The following is a 22,935-nucleotide window of genomic DNA, read 5'->3' as shown; positions in this document are numbered from 1 at the left end:
TTCTTTTAAAGTCAATGCATACAACAAGGCATGTGTACACAGTAAGTCCTCTCTCAGGCAATGTCTTAGGGCCAGCTTCTAAGAATACTATCTATTGACATGAAAGTATATAGTATTTGCAGTTCTGTCTCCAGAGATAATAAATTTATGGAAAGCCCCAAATGATAACAGAACTGCTGATCTGTGAAATTATGAACATGATGCAGGATTCATCAACCTGGAGAAAATGTGCATCTAAATAATTTTTAAGTGAGGTGATAGCTATCAGCTTCAACCAAAACACCCATTTAACTATTTTTAAATTAACATTGCATAATTCTCTTACATTTAACTGATCTCTTGTGGCAGCATTGGGTTTGAGATCATGGTCAGAAGGTCCACTTCTTAAACTCCGGGCAAGCTTGTGGTGTTTGCTCTCAACTAAATTCTCCTATAAATTATTTGAAAATATTGACAATGTAAACTTCACCGAAAGGAAATTTCAACAGCTATTCATAAATAGAAAAGGTACTTAGAAGCATTTAATAATATTTAATGTTTTATTCTGATACAACTTTAGCAGTCTTCTACATATCTTAAAAATATGTATCCTTCTCAAGACTGGGAAACTAAGTATGCCTTAAACTCCACTAGTCCCATAATATACACATGTCATTAAAGCTTCTTAAAACATCTTCCCTTCACTCTCCACATAATTCAAGGTTTCCATATCCTCTAACCAGTCAAATATCACCATCACTGTAAACTCTTCCCTGACAACACAGACTAAAGCATTTCTTCCTCCTATCAGCTACTAATGACCCTGTGATGTCACTATATTATCACCGCAGCAGTTATTTAAGCTATCAGTCACTGAGGGCAAGGACAATAATCACAACGCTTGAATATACACATCTGGTGCTATTTTACCCATGGACAAAATTATTAGTTTTAACCATACAGTCATTGCCTAAAACAAAATATAAATTTATATTATTTATTTCTTATTGCATGTGTGAACTGTTTATGTCATATTCCTAATTTTTTTATTGGCTTTATGGTCCTTTGTCCTTCATTTTTAAGAGTTCTTTATATATCAGCCTTAATATATCTGTAATGTATGTAGTTAAGTATTTTCTCCCAGTTTGTTAACCGTCCTTTGGCTTTGTTGGTCTCTTCAGCCATGTAATTTTTAAAATTTAGTTAAATTTATCAATCATTTATTTTATTGTCTCTGGATTCTGAGTCACAGTAAAAAAGTCTTTCCCTACACTGACAGTAAAATACTAGTATGGTTTCTTTTTTGAGATAGGATCTTGCTCTGTTGACCAAACTGCAGTACACTGGCATGATTACAGCTCACTGCAGCCTTGACCTCCTGAGTTCATGCAATCCTCCTATCTCAACCTCCCAAGTAGCTAGGACTACAGGTAGGTGCCACTACCTGGCTATTTTATTTTTTGTAGAGATGGGGTCTCCCTAAGTTGCCCCAACTGGTCTAGAATTCATGGGCTCAAGCAATCCTCCTGCCTCGGTCTCTCAAAAGTGTTAAGATTACAAGCATGAGCCACCATGCTTGGCCTAGTTTCATTTCCTAACATTTACATTACAGATCCATTTGGAGTTTATTCCTATGTATGGTATGAGGTATGGATATAATTTTAGGGTTTTTTTCCAAATTAATTCCATTCCTCAGCCTTAAGACTTAGTGAAGAAATGCCACCTTTATCATATACTAGATTTCCATACATACTTGGATGTATTTCTGGGCTTTTAATTCTGTTCAACCAGTATATTGGTGTACATATATGTGTCAGTACCACATTATTGTAATTATAGTCTGTTTTATTGTCAGATACAGCTGTATATCATCTCAGTCCCACCCAAAGTTTACATTTAAAATGTGTTTCTCCGTTTAACAAATAACTATGACTACAGGCTGAACTGAATTTCTTCATACTTAGTGTGTGCTCTGAATATCAAAAATGTAAAATATAATTTGATTTTATACTGAAAATTCAGTGCCAATTGGAGATATATTAACTGGATTCTACTATACTATGCATAGGAACTGTCAAGGTCTTTAGAATGTTCCTACCAGATCCTCAAATGGCCTTTTCTTTTTAACTTTTTATACTCTACTTTCCCCACTGCCCATCTCTTCCTTTGATATTAGGCCATCAGCCAGCCATTCCTGCTTTCATGACCTATACTTATCTCAATCATCATGTTTTCATCATCCAATGTCCCAATTTTAATCCACTTTGGTCTGATGAGGAAGGTAACTAATCTAATTAGAATTGAATAAAATTAGAACAAAAAGAGTTGGAATGATGTAAATGAACTGTAACTGAGAAAATCATGGTATCTAGTGTGCTGCTAAAAGGAGTTTGTGCCTACAAGTTTGTAATTCTAAAGTCATCTAATTAAACTTCTTTTGCATCGTATGAATTCTTATCCTCATATCCCTGAGAGAAAGCTATCATCTCAAAAATTCGTTAATAAAAGAAGACATTCATACAGTCAACAGACACATGAAAAAATGCTCATCATCACTCGCCATCAGAGAAATGCAAATCAAAACCACAATGAGATACCATCTCACACCAGTTAGAATGGCAATCATTCAAAAGTCAGGAAACAACAGGTGCTGGAGAGGATGTGGAGAAATAGGAACACTTTTACACTGTTGGTGGGATTGTAAACTAGTTCAACCATTATGGAAAACAGTATGGCGATTCCTCAAGGATCTAGAACTAGATGTACCATATGACCCAGCCATCCCACTACTGGGTGTATACCCAAAGGATTATAAATCATGCTGCTATAAAGACACATGCACACGTATGTTTATTGCGGCACTATTCACAATAGCAAAGACTTGGAATCAACCCAAATGTCCATCTGTGACAGACTGGATTAAGAAAATGTGGCACATATACACCATGGAATACTATGCAGCCATAAAAAAGGATGAGTTTGCGTCCTTTGTAGGGACATGGATGCAGCTGGAAACCATCATCCTTAGCAAACTATCACAAGAACAGAAAACCAAACGCCGCATGTTCTCACTCATAGGTGGGAACTGAACAATGAGATCACTTGGACTCGGGAAGGGGAACATCACACATCGGGGCCTATCATGGGGAGGGGGGAGGGGGGAGGGATTGCATTGGGAGTTATACCTGATATAAATGATGAATTGATGGGTGCTGATGAGTTGATGGGTGCAGCACACCAACATGGCACAAGTATACATATGTAACAAATCTGCACGTTATGCACATGTACCCTAGAACTTAAAGTATAATAAAAAAATAAAAAATAAAAAAAAAAAGGTATCCCACCATCATCCAAGTTACCATGTTCCAAATTGAATAGTTCTAGGGATACAGCAATCTTCCCTACTTTCCAACAAATGGGTCTCCCTAAAATTTTGATGCATTCATTCTAGTTATAGAATCCTCCTGTAACATGCAAATTCTCCTTCCGTATGATGACAATCTTTCAAATACCAGTTCTGTCAAGTCTTCACTTCAAGATTACATCCCCCAAACCCGAAGAAAGAAAAAAAAAGGACTATACCGCCTAGCTCTTTCAGCAAATCAAATAAAATGGATGCCCAACCCTACTCTACCCTTACCTTAGTTTTAGGATGTTGATATTCCTCATAAAATTCCATCAGAAACAGAGTCTAGATGCTAAAGTGAATTTATGAATCACTTTTAGGTAACAGAGGCAGTTACATATTACTTTATTTAAAGAAAGTACATGATGTGGCTAACTCACAATTACTCTGAAGAAAAGTACTTTCATAAAACAATTCGCACAATAACTTACCATAGACATCTGGGGGTCAGGAACTTTCACTAATTCAAAACTTGTTAAAATTGGAGATGATTCATCACCGTCCTAGATTACAGAGCAATAATTATTTTAATAAAGTAATTTAATCCAATAGGAAACAGTATATGATGTACACACCAATGTATTTTAATTCTATTTGATGAACATCATTCTTACCTCTAAAGAAATCCTTATCTTCTTCTAACAATATTATAAAATGCATATCCACTTTGTACCTCTCTTTGGTTGATTACAAGATTATTTTGAGAAAAACTCTAACAAAACTGTTACTAAAGTTTCAGAGATATGAGGTCTGGAAATTAGATTGTTTTGAGTTGTTCCTTTTCTTTTAAACTTCGTTCATATAATAACAGTGGATTTTTAAAAACGTGCTAATTTTCAAACTCAGAACAAGAAACCACAGACTATATGTAAAATATGGCACAACGGATGTGTTGCACCACTTGCAAAAACTAAATGGTAATTTTTCAAGGTATCACAACTGAGATCCATTCAAAGGAGCAGAATTTTAGGTGTGGGGTTAATATTATTCAAATTTATACACAGCCAGAGAATAAACAACATTGTTTCTCAAAGGTACACCTGCTCAACATAATCTAAACTTGAATAATAAAATCAATCAATCATTTTTTCAGAAATAAAGCCATCCTATTTTGTTGGTATTATCACCTTTGAAGAATGTTGGCTTTTATTTTTATCCAATGCGACAAAGGCAATTCAACATAAAAATGTCACTGCCAAATATACTGGAAAAAGGCTAAACTAATTAAGGTCAAAATTCACTTTCTCATGATTGTATATCTAGCATCAAGCTTTTCTGCCAGTTTCCAAATGCTAGTATGTTTTCAGTTTTAAATATGGGCAACAAACTCAGGAGAGACTGAAAGCAGGGAAGCACTGTGACTTTACTTCAGTTCAGTAATTGAGTCTTAGAGAAAACCACAAATTCCCACAGCTGTTGTTTAACAGGCTTGTTCTCAGTCACAACACCAGAAAACACATTTATCAGCCCAACTGTGACAAGTAATCTTCACTAAGGCTATCTGTCACAAAAGACAGGTGACAACAAAGTCTATTTCCATTAGATTCAATACACTGGCCCAGCAATCTTTACACTAAGTGGAAATACGACAGGGTGAGTAGACGGGCATTAATTTATGAGCAATTTTCAGGAAGTGGTAGAAAGGGGTCAAGAACCTTTTCAAAAATACTTGAAATTCTTCTAATTTCTATTCTGTTATTATTTCATCTGCTATCAAAGCTGTCTTTCAAAGGATCCTTCACATCTACAATGTTTCAAAGTACTTTCTCCATTAGCATGTTTTTGCAATACAAACTCTATGTGGGTAGAAAATACTGCTTTTAATGAAATGACATATAGTATAAAATATAAAATACGATTTTATTAAAATGCACTGGTGATAGAACAGTTTCACTCACATTTCCCTTTTTTGATCTATTTTTTCTAATAAATTAATAAACAGTGTTAAATAATCTATCCAAGGAGTACCATTTATAAAATAAAAGGCAGAAACAAGTTAACACTTCCTAGTCTTTCACTAACATGGAAGGGGTATAAGTTAAAGACAAAAATATGAACAGTAACTTGAAAAAAGATCATAAATAAACGGTAAAAACTCAAAATTTCATTATGAAAACCTTTCCAACAGTAATTTATAAAAGTATATATATTTTAAAAATCACTTGTGACAGCTTTAATAAACAACAATAAAATGTAAATTCAATTTAAAAGGACTGCTTCTAATGAACAAATACACTGCATATCAGCTTGGTTTTATGCTAGAAGAAATATTAATCTATTAATCTACTACTATGCCATGTATCAAAAGTCTGTCATCATTTACACTGATTTAACATTTGTCGACTATTAACACAAGAACAGAAGACATTTGATGTGGTTTCAAACTATGCATACTTTTAAAAATTTTTTTATATTTATTTTAAATAAAGATGAAGTCTCGCCATGTTGCCCAGGTGGGTCTCAAACTCCTGGGCTCTAGTAATCTTCCCGCACAGTCAACCACAGTGCTGGGATTACAGGCATGAGCCACCATACCTGGCCTGCATACAATTATTTTCTGTAGTACTTAAATATATAATTATTTCTCAATTATATATTTTGAGTAGTACTCAAAATATGAGTATATATTTTGAGTATATATTTCTGTAGTACTCAAATGAAGCACCTTCTACAAAAATATAAGGAAGATACTTTCAAGTAGGTACATACTAAACACAGAACTACTTTCTGTAGCATAATGGGCAGAACAAAGCAAATCTATAACTGCATATTCGTTATTACCCAGCCTGATGGTAAAATTGTTGCCTTAATTTTGCATCTGCTGTACAAATAAATGAACATTTCTGAAGTATTTCATAAGTATACGTTAGTGAGGGCCACATACAGACATTACACATACACTCCAATAACAAACTGACTCTTAACTTTCAATAAATAGCCTACCACTTAGAAATATAATTTCCCCCTTTCATTTTTTCAATAAATAATATTAGTAAATAAAGTCATTACTTAGTGTCCTACTTGCCAATTTGCAGAACAATTAATCACAAAGTTTTTAATCACTTGCATACTTATTGAATTCTGTAACCCAGAACTGCATTACATGAGTGATCGGCTTTTGTAATCTTGTTGTAGTTATATGATTTGATTTGTGTATACATAAACAGCTGCTGCTGACAGCTGTCTGATGCTACCCTGCAACCAAATAATTCATCCCAGCAGGAACAACAGTAATACTTTTTAATGTTTCCTCTCCCCTCTAGAGACCAAAAACAGTTCCAAGGCAAATACCTTTTCATAGTAAACAATACCATATTCCTTATCATCACACTTGACACATCGAAACTCAACCATCAGGTACATGAAATTAGAACTTCGTTTTTCACTCTGAAAAAGAAAAAAATGATTTTCATGAAAAATGATTATTTTCAACATTCTCTTAAAGGATCAGTATGCATCATTTTTCCCAATAACACACATATCTATCAAATACAAGTCAAAACATAACACATTTTTATTTTATTATATACATGTAGTGTGTTTTACACAGCACTATTATTTTATTACAGACAGCACTACTGTTTATTCAGTGGTGTCTACCATGCACTAATAACTGCTTTCTCAAATTGAACATTTTTGGTGTATTCAGTAGTTTGCGTTTATAATCTTGAAGGTATTTTGCACACATGTTCATGACAACTATTTTATTTCAAAAATAAAAAGAATGGTTTGTCCTTCTAACAACTGTAACGTAAGTTCACCCTTAACCTATATGACTAAACTACAGAAATCAATATATGTAACAAAAATCAAAAATAACAAAAGTGTGCAACCTAACAAAAGAGGCCATTTGAGTTTACCAAGTATAGCCTTTACAAGCTTCTCACAATTTATAAACGGTCTTAAAATGATATGTCACTTGTAAATTTTTATCCACACTTTAAATATACTGCGGAATAATTACTTCTCGTTCCAATATTAAAAAAAAATTTATATAATTGTGTCCCCTTTAAAATAAAAAAGCAAACATGGTCACATGTCACTTACCAACAGGTACACATTCTGAGAAATGAATCATTAGGCAGTTTGGTCGTGTGAACATCATGAAGTGTAAACACACAAATCTATATGGTATAGCCTACTGCACACCTAGGTTATATGGTATAGCCTATTACCCCTAGGCTACAAACTTGTCACTTCAGGTTAATTCAGGTTACTGTACTGAATACTGTGGGCAACTGTAACACAACAGTTAAGCACCTGTGTGTCTAAACATACCTAAAAGAGAAAAGGTACAGTAAAAATAAAGTACTATAATCTTATGGAACCACCACTGTACATGTGATCTGTGGTTGAACGAAATGACGTGATGAGGCACATGACTGTATTAGGGTGATGATGAAGTGAAAATACAATGAAGTCTAAAGGGGTAATTAGCCTTGACCCAAAACACCTGTATAAATGGTTTTAGCTCTAATATGTAAAATCACCAGGCATGGTGGCTCACACCTGTAATCCTAGCACTTTGGGAGGCAGAGGTGGGAGGACTGCTTGAAGCCAGGAGTTTGAGACTATCCTGGGCAACAGAGCCAGACTCTACAAAAAATTCTGAGACTATCCTGGGCAATAGAGCTAGACTCTACAAAAAACTTTAAAAATATTAGCCAGGCCTGTAGTCCTAGCAACTTGTGAAGCTGAGGCAGCAGGACTGCCTGAGTCCAGAAGTTTGAGGCTGCACTGGGCATACCAGGGCAATCCAGTCTGGGTGACAGAGTAAGACCTTGTCTCTAAAGAGAAAAAAAAGACATGATAATAAATAATAAAGGTCCGAAGAGGTTACTTACATTATTCAGCTTTATGAAACATATTATAGTCTATTTTGGTAATGGTAATAGGGTGGTAATGGTAATTTCTTTTAAAGAAATTAAAATGTGAAAATATGAAAAAGGCTGGGCAAAGCACACTCTAACATTACATTTTCCATACCCAGTGATATCTAAGAAGAGAAAAACATAAGTTAGTATTATGAGTAAACTTTTTGAAATGTGACTATTATAAAAATAAAAAAGTAAGCCTTTCTTCCAGTTTAAGTATATAAGAATGTATTATGAATAAATTTAGAAAAGGGACCAAATACGAGAATTGAATGTAAATGTTGTTCAACATCACTACCTTTATTTTAAATAAAAGAATGCTAAAATCTAACTTTTACAATGGTTCACCATAAAATTAAAAACTTCTCTCTTTCTACCTGCTGAAAATTATTTGGAGAATATAAATTAAGTAAGTTGTGGCTTATGGTTATTATAAATTAGACAAATCACAAACTGATGTCCTCTCTCCTAATCTGATTAAAAATATAATTATTATTTCTGTTCTCTAGGTGTGGAACATTAGGCCTAACATCTGGTATTTTAGAGCAAATATACAAAAAAGGAAACTATTCTTGTTACAACTTCTGGCAGGACTCTCATTGAAGCCATCTTTATTTAAACATATACACTGGCTCATATACAAGGTCAAGAAAAAAAATCACTTAAATCATGTAACCTTATAGAGGTGCAGACTCCTATACACACCCTCTATAGACAAGCGATAAATTAATTGAAGAGAGAACTTGTTGAAATGATTTATGGCAACTGAAAAGCTGGCACTGTGCTGATGGAAGATTTATCCAACACTGGCTTGAACATGAGCTGATATGACAGAGAACCCACCACTGAGGCATTAAGCCTGCACAGGTTTCACTCATATGATATTCAGAACATCTTACAATATCCACTACCTACTTCATGGTTTGACATTACGTTAAAATATAGGGAAGGCTGATACCTCAAATTTTCCAGTTATTAGTATAGAATTCCCAACTACAGGGGTTAACCCTAATAATCCTACATTTGTAAGATACCTAATAATAAACAATTCTTATCAAAAAATCATTAAAAATTTACAGAAAATATTTTAAAATAAAAGAGGGAAATAACTCACCTCATTTATCATTTCTATTTCTCTAAATGTCAATCTATCCAGCCAATCTACTTTCACCATGTGTCCTTGTCGATGAGCTTTGGTGAGCTGCAGAATAAATACAATGACGAGAATTTTAATATAGATCTAGTAGAAAGAAGGACCAAGAATGTCAGAATGGCAATGTCCGCTTCACATATGATACTTACCAATATACAAGAGAAACCATATGCAACTAGCAGGATAAGAAAGTTGGCAAGAGACAAATCACTATTTTTTTAAAGAAAAACTTTTTTTAAAAAGGTCCACAATTTGCCATATTTTGACATGATAAAGAATAATGAAGTTGTTCCTGAAATTATCTCCATGTTCTATATTTCTCATATTTTGACTGTTACAAAAAGATGGAATTATAATAATAGTTTCATGAATGGGAAATAAACCAGTTTTTTCTTCCCAGCTTTCAATGTATCTAACCAACATGAATAAATGACAGTTACAGGTAATAAGGCATTTTTCTGGGTTTATACATTAATATTCTAAGGTTTAAGCTTACACATACGCATGTATGCTTTAATTTTAGGGAACGGTGATAAAAGACTTCAGTTTTCTAGAATAGCAGTTGGTAGAGTCCTGTGAGGTCTTACGTACCAATCTAACCTTAGTTTTATAAATCAAATAATAATTCTTCGACTTTCAAATCCATAGAGAATTCCAGGTAAGTTCCAAGGTCCTCAAATTAGAACCAGATTTTGAATTAGAATGTGTAATACTAAAAATCAACACCCCTCTCATTCCTTCTAAACAAATTGACAGTATAAAGCAAAACTGGACATAAAAGCTTTACATAGTAGCTTATCTGTATCAGTTTCTTCCACTTCATTGTCCATATCATGACAGCATTCCTATAAGAACAGTAAACACTGCCATCAATTTTCTCTCTCTTGCAGAACTAAAAATCTTCACTATCAATCTTTTTTCTCTTCCTCAACTCATCACAACTATGCGGTCACACTATTTCAGAAATAAAAATACTAACGTCACACAAAAAGTCTGAAGTTCATTTTAATTTTAAAAAAAAGTAATATCAGTTTAGCTTTCTTCCAATAATTCCCTCTCACGTGAGGTAATTTCTATATGAAATTGTATGAAAAGTTATTAAGAAGCTTAGCATGATTACAAAAAGCAGCAACTAAATATTGTGTTGGCTCTGGTGGAATAATAGACAAATATGCTGGCAGCATGGAAAGAGACCTAGAAATAGTCACAAGGAAACCAAAAGAAGATCAGGCAATGTGACCTACAGAAAAGAGTGATAGAGTAGAAGCCGGAAGACCAGAGTTCCAACCTTAATACTCCATTTTCAAACTATGTCCTTTCTGAACCCACATAAATAAAATCAAAGTATTAATGTCTATTCTTACTCCCAAAACTCAAATAAAATAACAGATGCAAAATATAATAGGTGGTATTATTTCATGCAGTCATTGGAAGCTTCTATTCTCACTCACTTCGCAATATGCTGCAAATTGGTTTTCCAAATAAATGAAAATATAAAAGGTCATTTTACATCCTTTGCTTGTACAAACGAAATAACAATTAGTAATAAGAGTTTGTATACTTCCTAGAGGAATGGAGAAAAAAGTAACATTTATTTACATGCCAAATTATAGGCACTTTTTATAACCACACTATTTCATAGACAATTTTGACCCCGGTTTGCAGATGACTTTGAAGTGGCCAAGCTAGGGTTTAAATCCCAGTCTATATGATTCTCAAGTCTATACTCCTACCACCAGTCTCTGCTATCCTCTCTACTGATGTACGATTAATTTTAAGTGAAACTCATTTCTGTCATTTCTTGAATATTAGTTTTGTATTTATGATGCAATAGTTGATCCACTACTAGTTTCCTATGAGCAAAGAATTGGCAATGGTAAATTAAGTTTAGATGAGGGAGAATGTGGTGGGAACCTTTTCCTCCTTTACTAAAACTATTCAGACAAATTAGAAATGTTCTAAAGCCATTTTCACTAGCTCGCAAATTTATGTTTGCTGCTAATATATATTATCTCCCATATAGTATATGATTAGCTTTCTAATTTGAATACCAAATATGACCGATTGCACAAGAGCCACTAAAGAATGTATGGACAGCATGCCAGTACTAAAACTGGTACAGTCACTATGAAAATAAGTTTAAATTATAATAGAGAAATTCACATTTGTGCAACATTATTTGCAGTACAGAAAAATTAGACACAAAAGAATGAAAATGTCTATCAATAGTAGGAACTGTTAAGTAAACTACACACACACACTATGAAATACTATAATCGAAAGAATGAGAAAAATCTGTATGCCTTCATAGGAAAGATATTGTTGACTGCAAAACTGGTTGCGAAATTAAAGGTACCATTTATGCTATGGAAATTGTTTGCATGTCTATCTCCTGTACCTGACTCTGAGATTGACAGCAAAAATTCTGTGTATCTGAGTTAATTTTATGATTTTCACAGATTCAAACAGTTACCACTCAAAATGTCTCCTAGCTGCCTGTCCTATTTACCTATTACTCCATAACAAACCACCCAAAAACTTAGTGGCTTAAAACAACATTCATTTTATTGTTTCTCCTTACTTTTTTGGCAAAATCATCTTCTTGAGAGACATTTAAGTAATTTTTTCTTGTAGTCTCACTCATTGGTAGTTATAATATTGTATTCATTGGGTGGTTGGAGCTGGAACATCCAAGCTGGCTTGACTCACATTTCTAACACCTTGGTGATAAAAGGTGGGTTCAGCTGGGATACCAGGGTGGTAGGGCCTCTCGTTCCCCACATACTCTCAGTGCTGCTCCCTCTTCAAGTGGTTTTTCAACTTGGTCACTCCAACAGAATAGCTGGACTTCTTACATGATGGCTTTATGTTCCCAACATGTGAAGAAACCAAAGCTGTCACACTGTCTTGCCTAGAACAGATGCAGCGTCACTTCTGCTGCATTTCATCAGTTAAAATGAGTCACAGGGTAATACAGATATAATGTGGAAGAGTGTGACTATCAGAAGGCATATTTCATTGACTATCAGAAGGCACATTCATTTCATATTTCATTTCATTGAGCTAGTCTCCTAAGAGACTAGCTACCACAGTGCTTACTTATCAGAGAGCCCAAGCACATAGCACAATTAATTGTTCCATTGCAATGGAGCAGGTGTGTACAGTTTAGAGATGGCAAAGTCAGCTCTTGGCTGCACTTTAGACAGCAGAAAAAGTCTAGAACTAGCTATCGCAATTGCTAAATGATCCATCGCTGCCTTCCTCTTCAGAATAATCTCCTTCAACTCTCCAATAAATTTACTAAACTCCAGCTAACACAGTCTCTTCTGTTTCTTCAAACCATAAAGCCGTTTACCTTTACTGCTTAATGCAGGGGAAATAGTTATTAATAATTACATTAATTTTTATTAATTTTATAAAACTATAAAGCACTATGTAAGCTGTAACAGCTATTCTAATTACTCCATAACCTATGTCACTTCATCTCTTATGGGTGCTGATAACAATGTAGATATACTTGAGAGGTTTTCATCAGTCCAAGGCAACTTCCAGTTATCCCCAATCCAGGAACTTCTATAAAGACCAAAAATGAACAATAAACACAGGTGGCATAACAATTTGTATTTCATTTTGGGTCTGAAATGTCGGTGATTTAGATCTTTCCAAAGAGAAAACCTGCATTCTGTTAAGCGGCACGGTAAAAGTAGGGCAATCTGTTTCAATTACCCGTGAAGAAATAATCCTCACTAGGATGCCCATTCTAGGATGGGGACAAGTCAAGAAATAGGAAAAAAAAAAAAAAAAAAAAAAAAAATTCATTCTCTCTTTTTAAACGAACACAGGTTTCTTACAGAATTCACAGGAAGCCACAAAGAGTTCGGAAGAAAAGTCCACTGTCACACACACACACACACAAACACACATACAAACATGGCATAATTTAGCCCTAACTTCTCCAAGAATTAAAGAGCAAGGAGTTTTAAAAGGTATTTAAATAAAAGAATCCATGAGATCCAAATAACAACACGCCTGGGAAACTTCTTGGAGTACTAATTCTGTATTGTCAGATTTAATAGAAGAACAAAAAGATGTGCTTGAGGAAGATGTCTCAGATTAGTAGATGTCTAATAAAAGTATAAAGGACAGAGCCAAAAGTAGGCCAACTTGCTGCATTGTGTAAGAATAAGACCAGCAGGGAAACAAATTTCGGAGCAGATAGTGATCCCTGGAAATAGACAGACTTCCATGATCATTAGGACTCACAGTTCATTGCTCCATATTCTTCTCTGCTTTACTAGACAAAAAAGGTTCCTGAGTGCAAGAGCTATGAATGGTCACTAGAAGCTAGCATTTATTCATTCAATGCCAATTTATACTTATTGAAAGGCTTTCTATGTGAAAGGATGATAGACACAATGAAAAACAATGTAAGTATACTCTGATATTCCACCCAAAGAGCTTTGGGGCTTCAGGGGAAGAGGTGGCAGCTGGAGAGAGAGAAGAAAAAGAAAGATTCCTGCCCTTGGTCACTCTTCCCTAATCCTTATACACTCTCACTACAAATATATGTAACTTTGTGGCTATTAAGTAACAAACTTCCATCATGTCCTCTGTCCTTGAGATGAGTATAGAATGTTGAACAAAAGAAGCAAGTTCTCTGCCCTAACAGAACATCAAGGTGGACATAAGTGAGTCATTCAATATAGTAAGCACTTAAAAGTGTAATTATAAATTGGAACAGTGATATGAAAGTAGTCCTTATGACTGATAACTTGGAAATACAGGATATGAGCAAATCAAGTAAGTTGTCTAAAAACAACTTAAAAATATAATCCTCACTTTTCAAATCAACAGAAAACGAACCACGAATTTCAAACATTTTTAATATCCAACCATAGAAGACTGCTAAAATCAATTATGACTTATCCACACTATGCAAAACCCTCCAGCCTTTACAAATTATGTGGTAGAAGTATCTTCAATAACTTAGAACAATTTTGAGATACCATTAAATGTAAAAGCAAGGTTCAATTAAACACACAGATATGGTATGATTCTAATTTTAAAATAAATGTACATATTCATCTACAACACACATACATTTATTAATTTACTGAAAGCATAAAAACTAAAGTGCCAGTGATTATCTTTGAGTGGTAGGTAGATTGGGGTGACTTTCATAGTCTTCCTTGTGCTTTAACAATATTCTACCACTGTAGAAGATGTATATTATCTTTGTAGTAAGAAAAAATCAGTCATTTAAAAGCTAAAGTAATTTAAGAAACAATTAATTGTGGATAAAGCTCTGTTGGGAAAACCACTAAAGATTAGCCTTTATAAAGATAATGTAAATAAAGCAATTTTACTTCATAATAAAATCTCAAAGAATAAAGCCCTATCTCATTAATTTAACTTAACCACCTGAAATAAAAACCAAGTATAAACATGATTGCTCTCTCACTTTCTTCCAAGGGCCTTTCACCTAGATCCAACTACAAAACCATACAAATTAGAAGATGTTACTATTTTTCAATAGGTGTTTAATAATGTCTAGTACTACTATATACAAGAAACTGTTTTTCCAGTAACTCTTTATATGATTACACAGGGTAGCATTTTGTCAATTACCTCCCATCTCGTTCCTCTAAACTCCCTCAAGTTAAAGGTCATAGCTTAACTCATTTGACTCTAATGCCTCTCTTGAGTCTAAAATAGAACTGAGCTAAATTAATAAATATTTGAACAGAGTACCATTATTTGTCTGCTAATATAGTCGCATGGTGCACTAGAATTCTATTACTAAAAAAGTGTAATTCTTTTAAAAAACAAGACAATAAGCATCTCAAATCAAATATAAATTATGCAGTACCTTTTTTTTTTTTTTTTTTTTTGAGACAGGGTCTTACTCTGTTGCCCAGACTGGAGTGCAGTGGCGTGATCTTGGCTCATCGCAACCTCCACCTTCCAGGCTTAAGAGATTTTCCTATTTTCCTGCCTCAGCCTCCTGAGTAGCTGGGATTACAGGCCTGCACCACCATGCCTGGCTAATTTTTTTTTTTGTATGTCTAGTAGAGAAGGGGTTTCAACATGTTGGGCAGGCTGGTCTCAAACTCCTGACCTCAAATGATCCACCCTTCTCGGCCTCCAAAAGTGCTGGGATTACAGGTGTGAGCCACCAGGCCCGGCCAAGCTATGCAGTAATTTATAACTTCAGACTAAATGCAGTTGTATAAGATAATTTATTTGAACTACTGAGATTAGAAAAAGAATCGTGTACGTGTGCGTGTTAGAGAGTTTGCATATGTTTATGTATTTAATTCTTGGTAAGCAAAGAAGTTTCTTCTGGTTTCTTCTATCTTCCTGATTAATGAAGTCTTGGTCACAAATCTTCAATTTTACTTTCAAACTGTACATGTAAATCTTATTATTCAGGAAGAGTAGTATTTGTTTCATAAAAGTTTCATTTAGTTAAACTTCTTGAAGATAAATCTAGCCTTAAAAGTGTCTTACTATTTTTCTGGCAGAAACTATAACTGTAAAGACAGAAAATAGATTTACAGAACATAAATCAATACTGTTTTAGGGCTCAATTTTACACTGGCAAAAACTAATTTAGTCTACTTGCTATCATTGGTTTCCAGACAAATCCAAAAGTTTTGACAGTCTTAGCAGTAAGCAAACCAAAGTGATTAATAAAAAAGATGCTACCCATGTAGCACCAAAAATAAATTTTTGAGATATTCCTAAAACCTTGTTATAACACAATTCAATGGCGACAGAGAATCAAAGCAATAAGCTATGTTTATAAAAGCTATACCAGATATTTATACAAAATCCTGTATCTAAGAGTTATACTTGGTGATATCAATGACATCACTGAATAAATTTGATAGCCTTGAATAATTTCAGCATTTATCATAATGCTGTTGTTTATTCTTGTCATTTATAAAACATTTGAGGAAGAAAAAAATGTAAGACACTTCTGCCCAACCTAAATGTTTTATCTAGGATCCTATGTTTTCATTTGTAAAGTAACAAATGTATTCTCCAAGTCTTTAGGACACCAGTTTTCTTCCTCTAAAACACATACATTTAAAAGACGGAAGTTTTATTTTGTTCCTAGTGATAAAAGTACATTATTTCAGACATAATAAATAAATAAGGGTGTTCTTACTGTTTTTGAGAAAATGAAATTATTTTTACTATAGTCATTATTACAAATGGTCAAGTCTCAATTGTTTTTTGTTTGTTTCTTTATTTATAGAGACAAGGTTTTATCATGTTGCCCAGGCTGGCTTCAAACTCCTGAGCACAAGTTATCCTCCCCCATCAGCCTCCCAAAGTGAATTGTTTATATTGTGGATAAAAAGTAAATATAACATACATACATAGTAACAGAACACTGTATATATTTTGTATATTCATTTACCTACATGGGGTAATGGTTACATCATTAAGGATGATAGATTCACCCTCCTAAATTACTATACCTAGTCTAATATTGCACTGCATGAACTGTTGACATCATAACTAAGGGCAGTTGATTAGAAAACAGAAAACTGAAGATTATCAAGCTACTTTAGCTATAACCTAAATCATTAAGTGATTCAGCTATGGAGAAAGGACACTTTCTTTATGTGATATACCTAACCAAGTGAAGACTTAACCAAGTATAGATATTTCTTACAAAGAATACCAACTTCCCAAGAAAAGTGCTAACATATACAATCAATTGAAAGCAATTTTAGGAACTTAAGTGTTAAATTCTGAAAACAATAAATTATGTAACAATAATAAGGGGAAAAGATTACTAATAGGTCCTTCTAAACAATTTATTCTGTTAAATTAATTTGATCCAGAATGTCAGTTTATTCATGAACATTACTTCACATAATTTATTCAAGGTGGAAGTGTATTCAGAATCCAGAAGAAGTACAGGTAATCAACTTGCTATAATTTATAAACAAAATAGTCTCTGAGGCTAATTTTCCTTTTCAGAATAGCTAAAAAGAATAATAATAATAATGGCATGATTCCTATAATCAGCAGAGATAATGGAGATCTGACCACATTTTAACAATGAAAAATATTCAGAAATACAGAAATAGCTAGTTATTCAATAAGCTGTAACTTACAGTGAGAGCTGTACCTCAGAAATCTTGATGCCAGTCTTCATCCCCAGTTATAAGGTATCTCATTATTATTTAAATCTTTCATCAGTTTCAATAGTTCTACTAATCTTAAAAGTGTAAAATAAAACATAATGCCTTCGTTTTTCAAAACACCTCCTCCCTAGATAGTTTCATGTTTCTCATTTCTCCAAAATCTAACTACAAAATGTCATTAAATGGGTACAGGTTTAGAAATCATCAAGTTGCTAACCCATTATAGAATTTGTAACAAGAACTGATGTCCAGTATATAATAAAAATCACTTCTTAAATCATATCTCTAAACCCAAAACCTTTACTGATCTTAGTTTTTCAGAGGTGACATCCAAGTATATTCACATCTCTGGCAGGAAACATGCAGCTCTAAAAAGCCCATTTCAGAATGAGAGTTTAGGGATTTTATTGGGAGTTGGTCACAACGGCAATCTCTGCCTTACAACTACCAAAATTTTAGACTTCCAGAAAGAAAGCAAGTGCTCATTGTAAATCACATGTGGAAATAGTCGGGACATAGTGAAACATCTGTATCAGTTAGGAACTGTTTCAGAAAATCAGTTCTCAGACATCAGCTGAGGGCCAACCTTGCAAGGAGGCCCTTCTAAGGACAGCAGCCTTAGGCCTGCCATGTGAATTTTTTTTTTAAGAGACGGGGTCTCTTATGTTACTCAGCCTGGTCTCAAACTCCTGGACTCAAGCAATCTTCCTGCCTCAGCCTTCCATGTAGCTGAGTGGCTGAAACTATAGGTGCACACCAACATGCCTAGCTATTAACTCTTCCACATGTCAAATTAAAAGGGAAAAAAGGTAAGATCAAAAGAATCCCAATTTTTTGTTTTTGGGGGGTAAGTTTCAATATTCATTCATCATGTAAACTTTTAAAAAATAACAGAAGACTTTTTTTTTTTTTAATATGGGGTCTCACTCCCTGGCCCAGGATCACTGCAGTTTCATACTCCTGGGTTCAAGCGATCCTCCCACCTCAGCCTCCAGAGTACGGAGGACTATGGGCATGCGCTACCTTTCCCAGCTTATTTTTTTTATCGTTATTTTTTGTAGAGACGGGGTCGTGCCATGTTGCACAAGTTGGTCTCAAACCCCTGGGCTCAAGCAATCCTCCAGCCTCAGCCTCTCAAAAGTGCTGGGATTACAGGCAAGAGCCTCTGCACCTGGGCACAGAAGACTTTTTTTTAACCTGAAAGAAGAAATTTACCAAGAATAGCCAACATCTTACCAAAGAATTAAATGTAAGAAGCACTCTCACTAAACTCAGGAACAAAACAAGGATGACTCTACTACTGTTTCTATTAAAACACTGTTCCAGAATCACCAGTTTCTATTAAACATTGTACCCACTAAAAACAGCAAAAACTTGAAGTTGAGAGACTGATTTACTCATACATTGGAAAAATAAATAGCAGTTTAAATGGAAGCACATGAGTCATACAGATTAACAAGGATAAATATAAAAAAACTAACTTTTTTCTTAAAAAAGTAAATTACAAACTAAACAAAAAGAGGGAACTTCTTATGTGATTCTTAAATCTTTTTTTTTTAAATGTGAAACAAGGCAAAATGTTAACATATATTCAATCCTGATAGTGAATACATGGACATCTATTACATGCTTCTGTGTATTTTTCTATTTGAATTGTTCTATGATAAAAATATAAATTTTAAATACATAATGTTAAAACCCACGACAGTTAACTTTCCAGGACTAGGAAAACTGAATAAATCAATGAGTGTCTTTATGCTACCGCTTCTCAACAATCTTGGTTTTCAATTACTACTTAGCTAAATTATTTGGTTAACTCTTCTAGGCTGAAGGGCACTTTGATGAAGATTATGATTCAACTAAATAAACTAAACCAATTCGGTGTCTAACACAGACCTACTTCTTCAATGTGCTTTTAATGCATTCAAAAGAAAGAAAAAATATTTAAAAATACTGTTATCTTTAGGGATTTTTCCTTTAGAATGTCAATCCAAGACCTTCTTAAGTCCATGCCAAACTGTCCCCTTGAGAATGGGACCAAGGGAACCAAGGAACCCCTTGGTCCTTTTGGGTTATCTTCCTTTCTAGGTTCTCAAATCAATGGAACATCTTGCCTTTCTCAAACTTTCTGAGAACTGACATATCCCTAACTTGGTCCATTATTGCACTCCTTGATTATAATTGCAATCCCAAAGTATAATGTAACATCTTTACTTCTTTGCAAAATTGCTGTTACTCCCTTTTCATTAATCACTTCTTTTATAGTGGTGTAAATTAGCCTAGAGGTCCAGCATGGTGGCTCATGCCTGTAATCCCAGCAGTTTAGGAGGCTGAGGCAGGAGGACTGCTTGAGCCTGGGAGTTTGAGACCAGCCTGGGCAACCTAGTGAGACACCATCTCTATATAAAAGAAACTATTCGAACACGGTGGTGCACACCTGTAGTCCCAGCTCCTCCAGAGGATGTGGGAGGATCACTTGAGTCCAGGAGACTGAGGCTACAGTGAGCTGTGAATGCACCACTGCACTCCAGCCTGGGCAAAAGGGTGAGACCCTGTCTCCAAACAAACAAACAAACAGAAACAAAAACAAACAAAAAATTGGCCTAGAGAAGCAGTGCCCTTTTTTTCTCAAACTTCTGAAAAATAATCCTGTGATCAAGTCAATAATCTGACAAAAGCCCGAGCTGAATGAATGAGACTTCATTACCATCATTACTAACTTTCTAGCTGCATCATTTTTTGTGATCACACAAAGAAAATAGCCATTTCTAGCCCAGGCATGGTGGCTCACACCTGTAATTCCAATGCTTTGGGAGGCCAAGGCGGGTGGATCACTTGAGGTCAGGAGTTCGAGACCTGCCTGGCCAACATGGTGAAACCCTGTCTCTATTAAAATTACAAAAATTAGCCAAGTGTGGCGGCATGCACCTGTAATCCCAGCTACTCAGGAGGCTGAGGCAGATCTACTGTTTTTTTTCATTGCTTTTAAAGTATGTATTAGTAACAACTAAAGCCATATATCATTCATAACTCCAATTGTTTCATAGCACAAATATGTAATGGATGCTTACCATAGGCAGGTCACTGTTTACTGACTTAATGGGCATCACCTTTTATGCCATACTTGAGGACCTGCACTGTAGACATTGCTTCATATTCTAGTTACCTTTTCTCCTGTTTTCAATTTTAATCTTCTAAATAAGAACAAAACACTCTTCATGCAAACACATTCTTCTCAATCCTTAAATCTTAAGCATATGTCACTGATACTTATTTTGGAAAGAGATTTCCACAAAGAATTTAAAGACGTGGTTTTAGGTGCTGATTCTGCAAGTTACCAAATATGTAACCACAAATAAACAGCTTAACTTCTCTATGCTTTCATCTTTTCATGAATTTAAAAACAATATAGTGTATAAGTCCTAATCCTACACTTCTCAGAATCAAATAAAAGCAAGTAAAAAAGTAATAACAACAGCTAACATTTATTAGTGCTCGGTATTTGCTGAGCAGTATGCTAAATCCTTTAAATATTTTATCATTTACACTTAGTCTTCACAATAATCTCCAAAAATAGATATAACTACTATTCCTACTTTACAGAAGAGGATTTCATGACTTGGTAAAGGTTAAGTAGCTAGTTCAAGATCACAGCTGGGATTTGAATAAAAAATGGTCTCTAAAGCCATGATCTTAATCCCTTCTCTATTTTAGTTTGCAATCTATGCTAAGAGGTTTTGTTGATATTAAAGCACTTTACATATGCAAAGTGATTATAAATGTAGTTACTATTATTAGTCACAATAACACTAACAACAATGACATCGGGAACTTAGTAACACAGTTTTTTTCTTTTTTTGGTCTTCAACATTTAGAAGTGTGCCTTTGACAATAGTCACAATAACACTAACAACAATGACATCGGGAACTTAGTAACACAGTTTTTTTCTTTTTTTGGTCTTCAACATTTAGAAGTGTGCCTTTGACAACGGTGAAGATAAAAGACTTGTACGTGTACAAAAAACTAAAATCTCAGGGCTCCTCTAACCAGTGCTTTAGGACAAGTACCCGTCTGATGTAATGGATTAATGCAAAATACTTTCTTTCAAGGGTAAATATTATAGTGGGTCAAACTACTTTAATCCCACTTTAGAAAATTAATTACGTGACCAGAAAATTCCTTGCTATCTTAATCTTGATTTTCATGGATTATTTTGTGACTGTGATAATCTGTCAATGTTTATTCAAAAGATGCAGTACAACCAGCATATTCAAGTAAATTTAAATTAAAAGGATACTATAAAGAAAGTCCTTTTGGCCAGGGGGTGTAGCTCATGCCTGTAATCCCAGCACTTTGGGAGGCCGAGGCAGGTGGATCACGAGGTCAGGAGATAGAGACCATCCTGGCTAACACGGTAAAGCGCCGTCTCTACTAAAAATACAAAACAATCTAGATCCTTGAGGAATCGCCACACTGTCTTCCACAATGGTTGAACTAGTTTACAGTCCCACCAACAGTGTGAAAGTGTTCCTATTTCTCCACATCCTCTCCAGCACCTGTTGTTTCCTGACTTTTTAATGATCATCTTTCTAACTGGTGTGAGATGGTATCTCATTGTGGTTTTGATTTGCATTTCTCCGGTGGCCAGTGATGATGAGCATTTTTTCATGTATCTGTTGGCTGCATAAATGTCTTCTTTTGAGAACTGTCTGTTCATATCCTTCGGCCACTTTTTGATGGGGTTGAGTTTTTCTTGTAAACTTGTTTAAGTTCTTTGTAGATTCTGGATATTAGCCCTTTGTCAGATGGGTAGATTGTAAAAATTTTCTCCTATTTTGTAGGTTGCCTGTTCACTCTGACGGTAGTTTCTTTTGATATGCAGAAGCTCTTTAGTTTAATTAGATCCCATTTGTCAATTTTTGCTTTTGTTGCCATTGCTTTTGGTGTTTTAAACATGAAGTCCTTGCCCATGCCTATGTCCTGAATGGTATTGCCTAGGTTTTCCTCTAGAGTTTTTATGGTTTTAGGTCTAACATTTAAGTCTTTAATCCATCTTGAATTAATTTTTGTATAAGGTGTAAGGAAGGGATCCAGTTTCAGCTTTCTACATATGGCTAGCCAGTTTTCCCAGCACCATTTATTAAATAGGGAATCCTTTCCCCATTTCTTGTTTTTGTCAGGTTTGTCAAAGATCAGAGGGTGGAAGATGTGTGCCATCCCATTACTGGGTATATACCCAAAGGATTATAAATCATGCTGCTATAAAGATACATGCACACGTATGTTTATTGTGGCACTATTCACAATAGCAAAGACTTGGAACCAACCCAAATGCCCATCAATGATAGAATGGA

At 34.6% G+C, this 22,935-nt stretch overlaps 1 protein-coding gene across 3 annotated transcripts in view; it reads right to left on the bottom strand.

Annotated features, from left to right (window-relative positions):
• Positions 1-22,935, bottom strand: part of PIK3C3 (phosphatidylinositol 3-kinase catalytic subunit type 3) — a 131,385-nt gene that overhangs the window by 87,966 nt on the left and 20,484 nt on the right. For all 3 annotated transcript variants that reach the window (XR_747474.2, XM_010358790.2, XM_010358791.2), the window contains 4 exons: positions 9,377-9,463; positions 6,680-6,775; positions 3,820-3,891; positions 326-430 (listed from right to left, as the gene is read on the bottom strand). Coding sequence is in view for 2 of the 3 variants with exons in the window: in XM_010358790.2 (XP_010357092.1) it covers positions 326-430; positions 3,820-3,891; positions 6,680-6,775; positions 9,377-9,463 (360 nt within the window). In the remaining variant the exon portion in view is untranslated. The remainder of the gene's footprint in view (positions 1-325; positions 431-3,819; positions 3,892-6,679; positions 6,776-9,376; positions 9,464-22,935) is intronic.

This window comes from Rhinopithecus roxellana, chromosome 21 (assembly GCF_007565055.1).
Source record: "Rhinopithecus roxellana isolate Shanxi Qingling chromosome 21, ASM756505v1, whole genome shotgun sequence".
NCBI classification, from domain to species: domain Eukaryota; kingdom Metazoa; phylum Chordata; class Mammalia; order Primates; family Cercopithecidae; genus Rhinopithecus; species Rhinopithecus roxellana.
The sequence above is the reverse complement of the archived record's forward strand: the minus strand, read 5'-3'. Positions and strand labels throughout refer to the sequence as shown.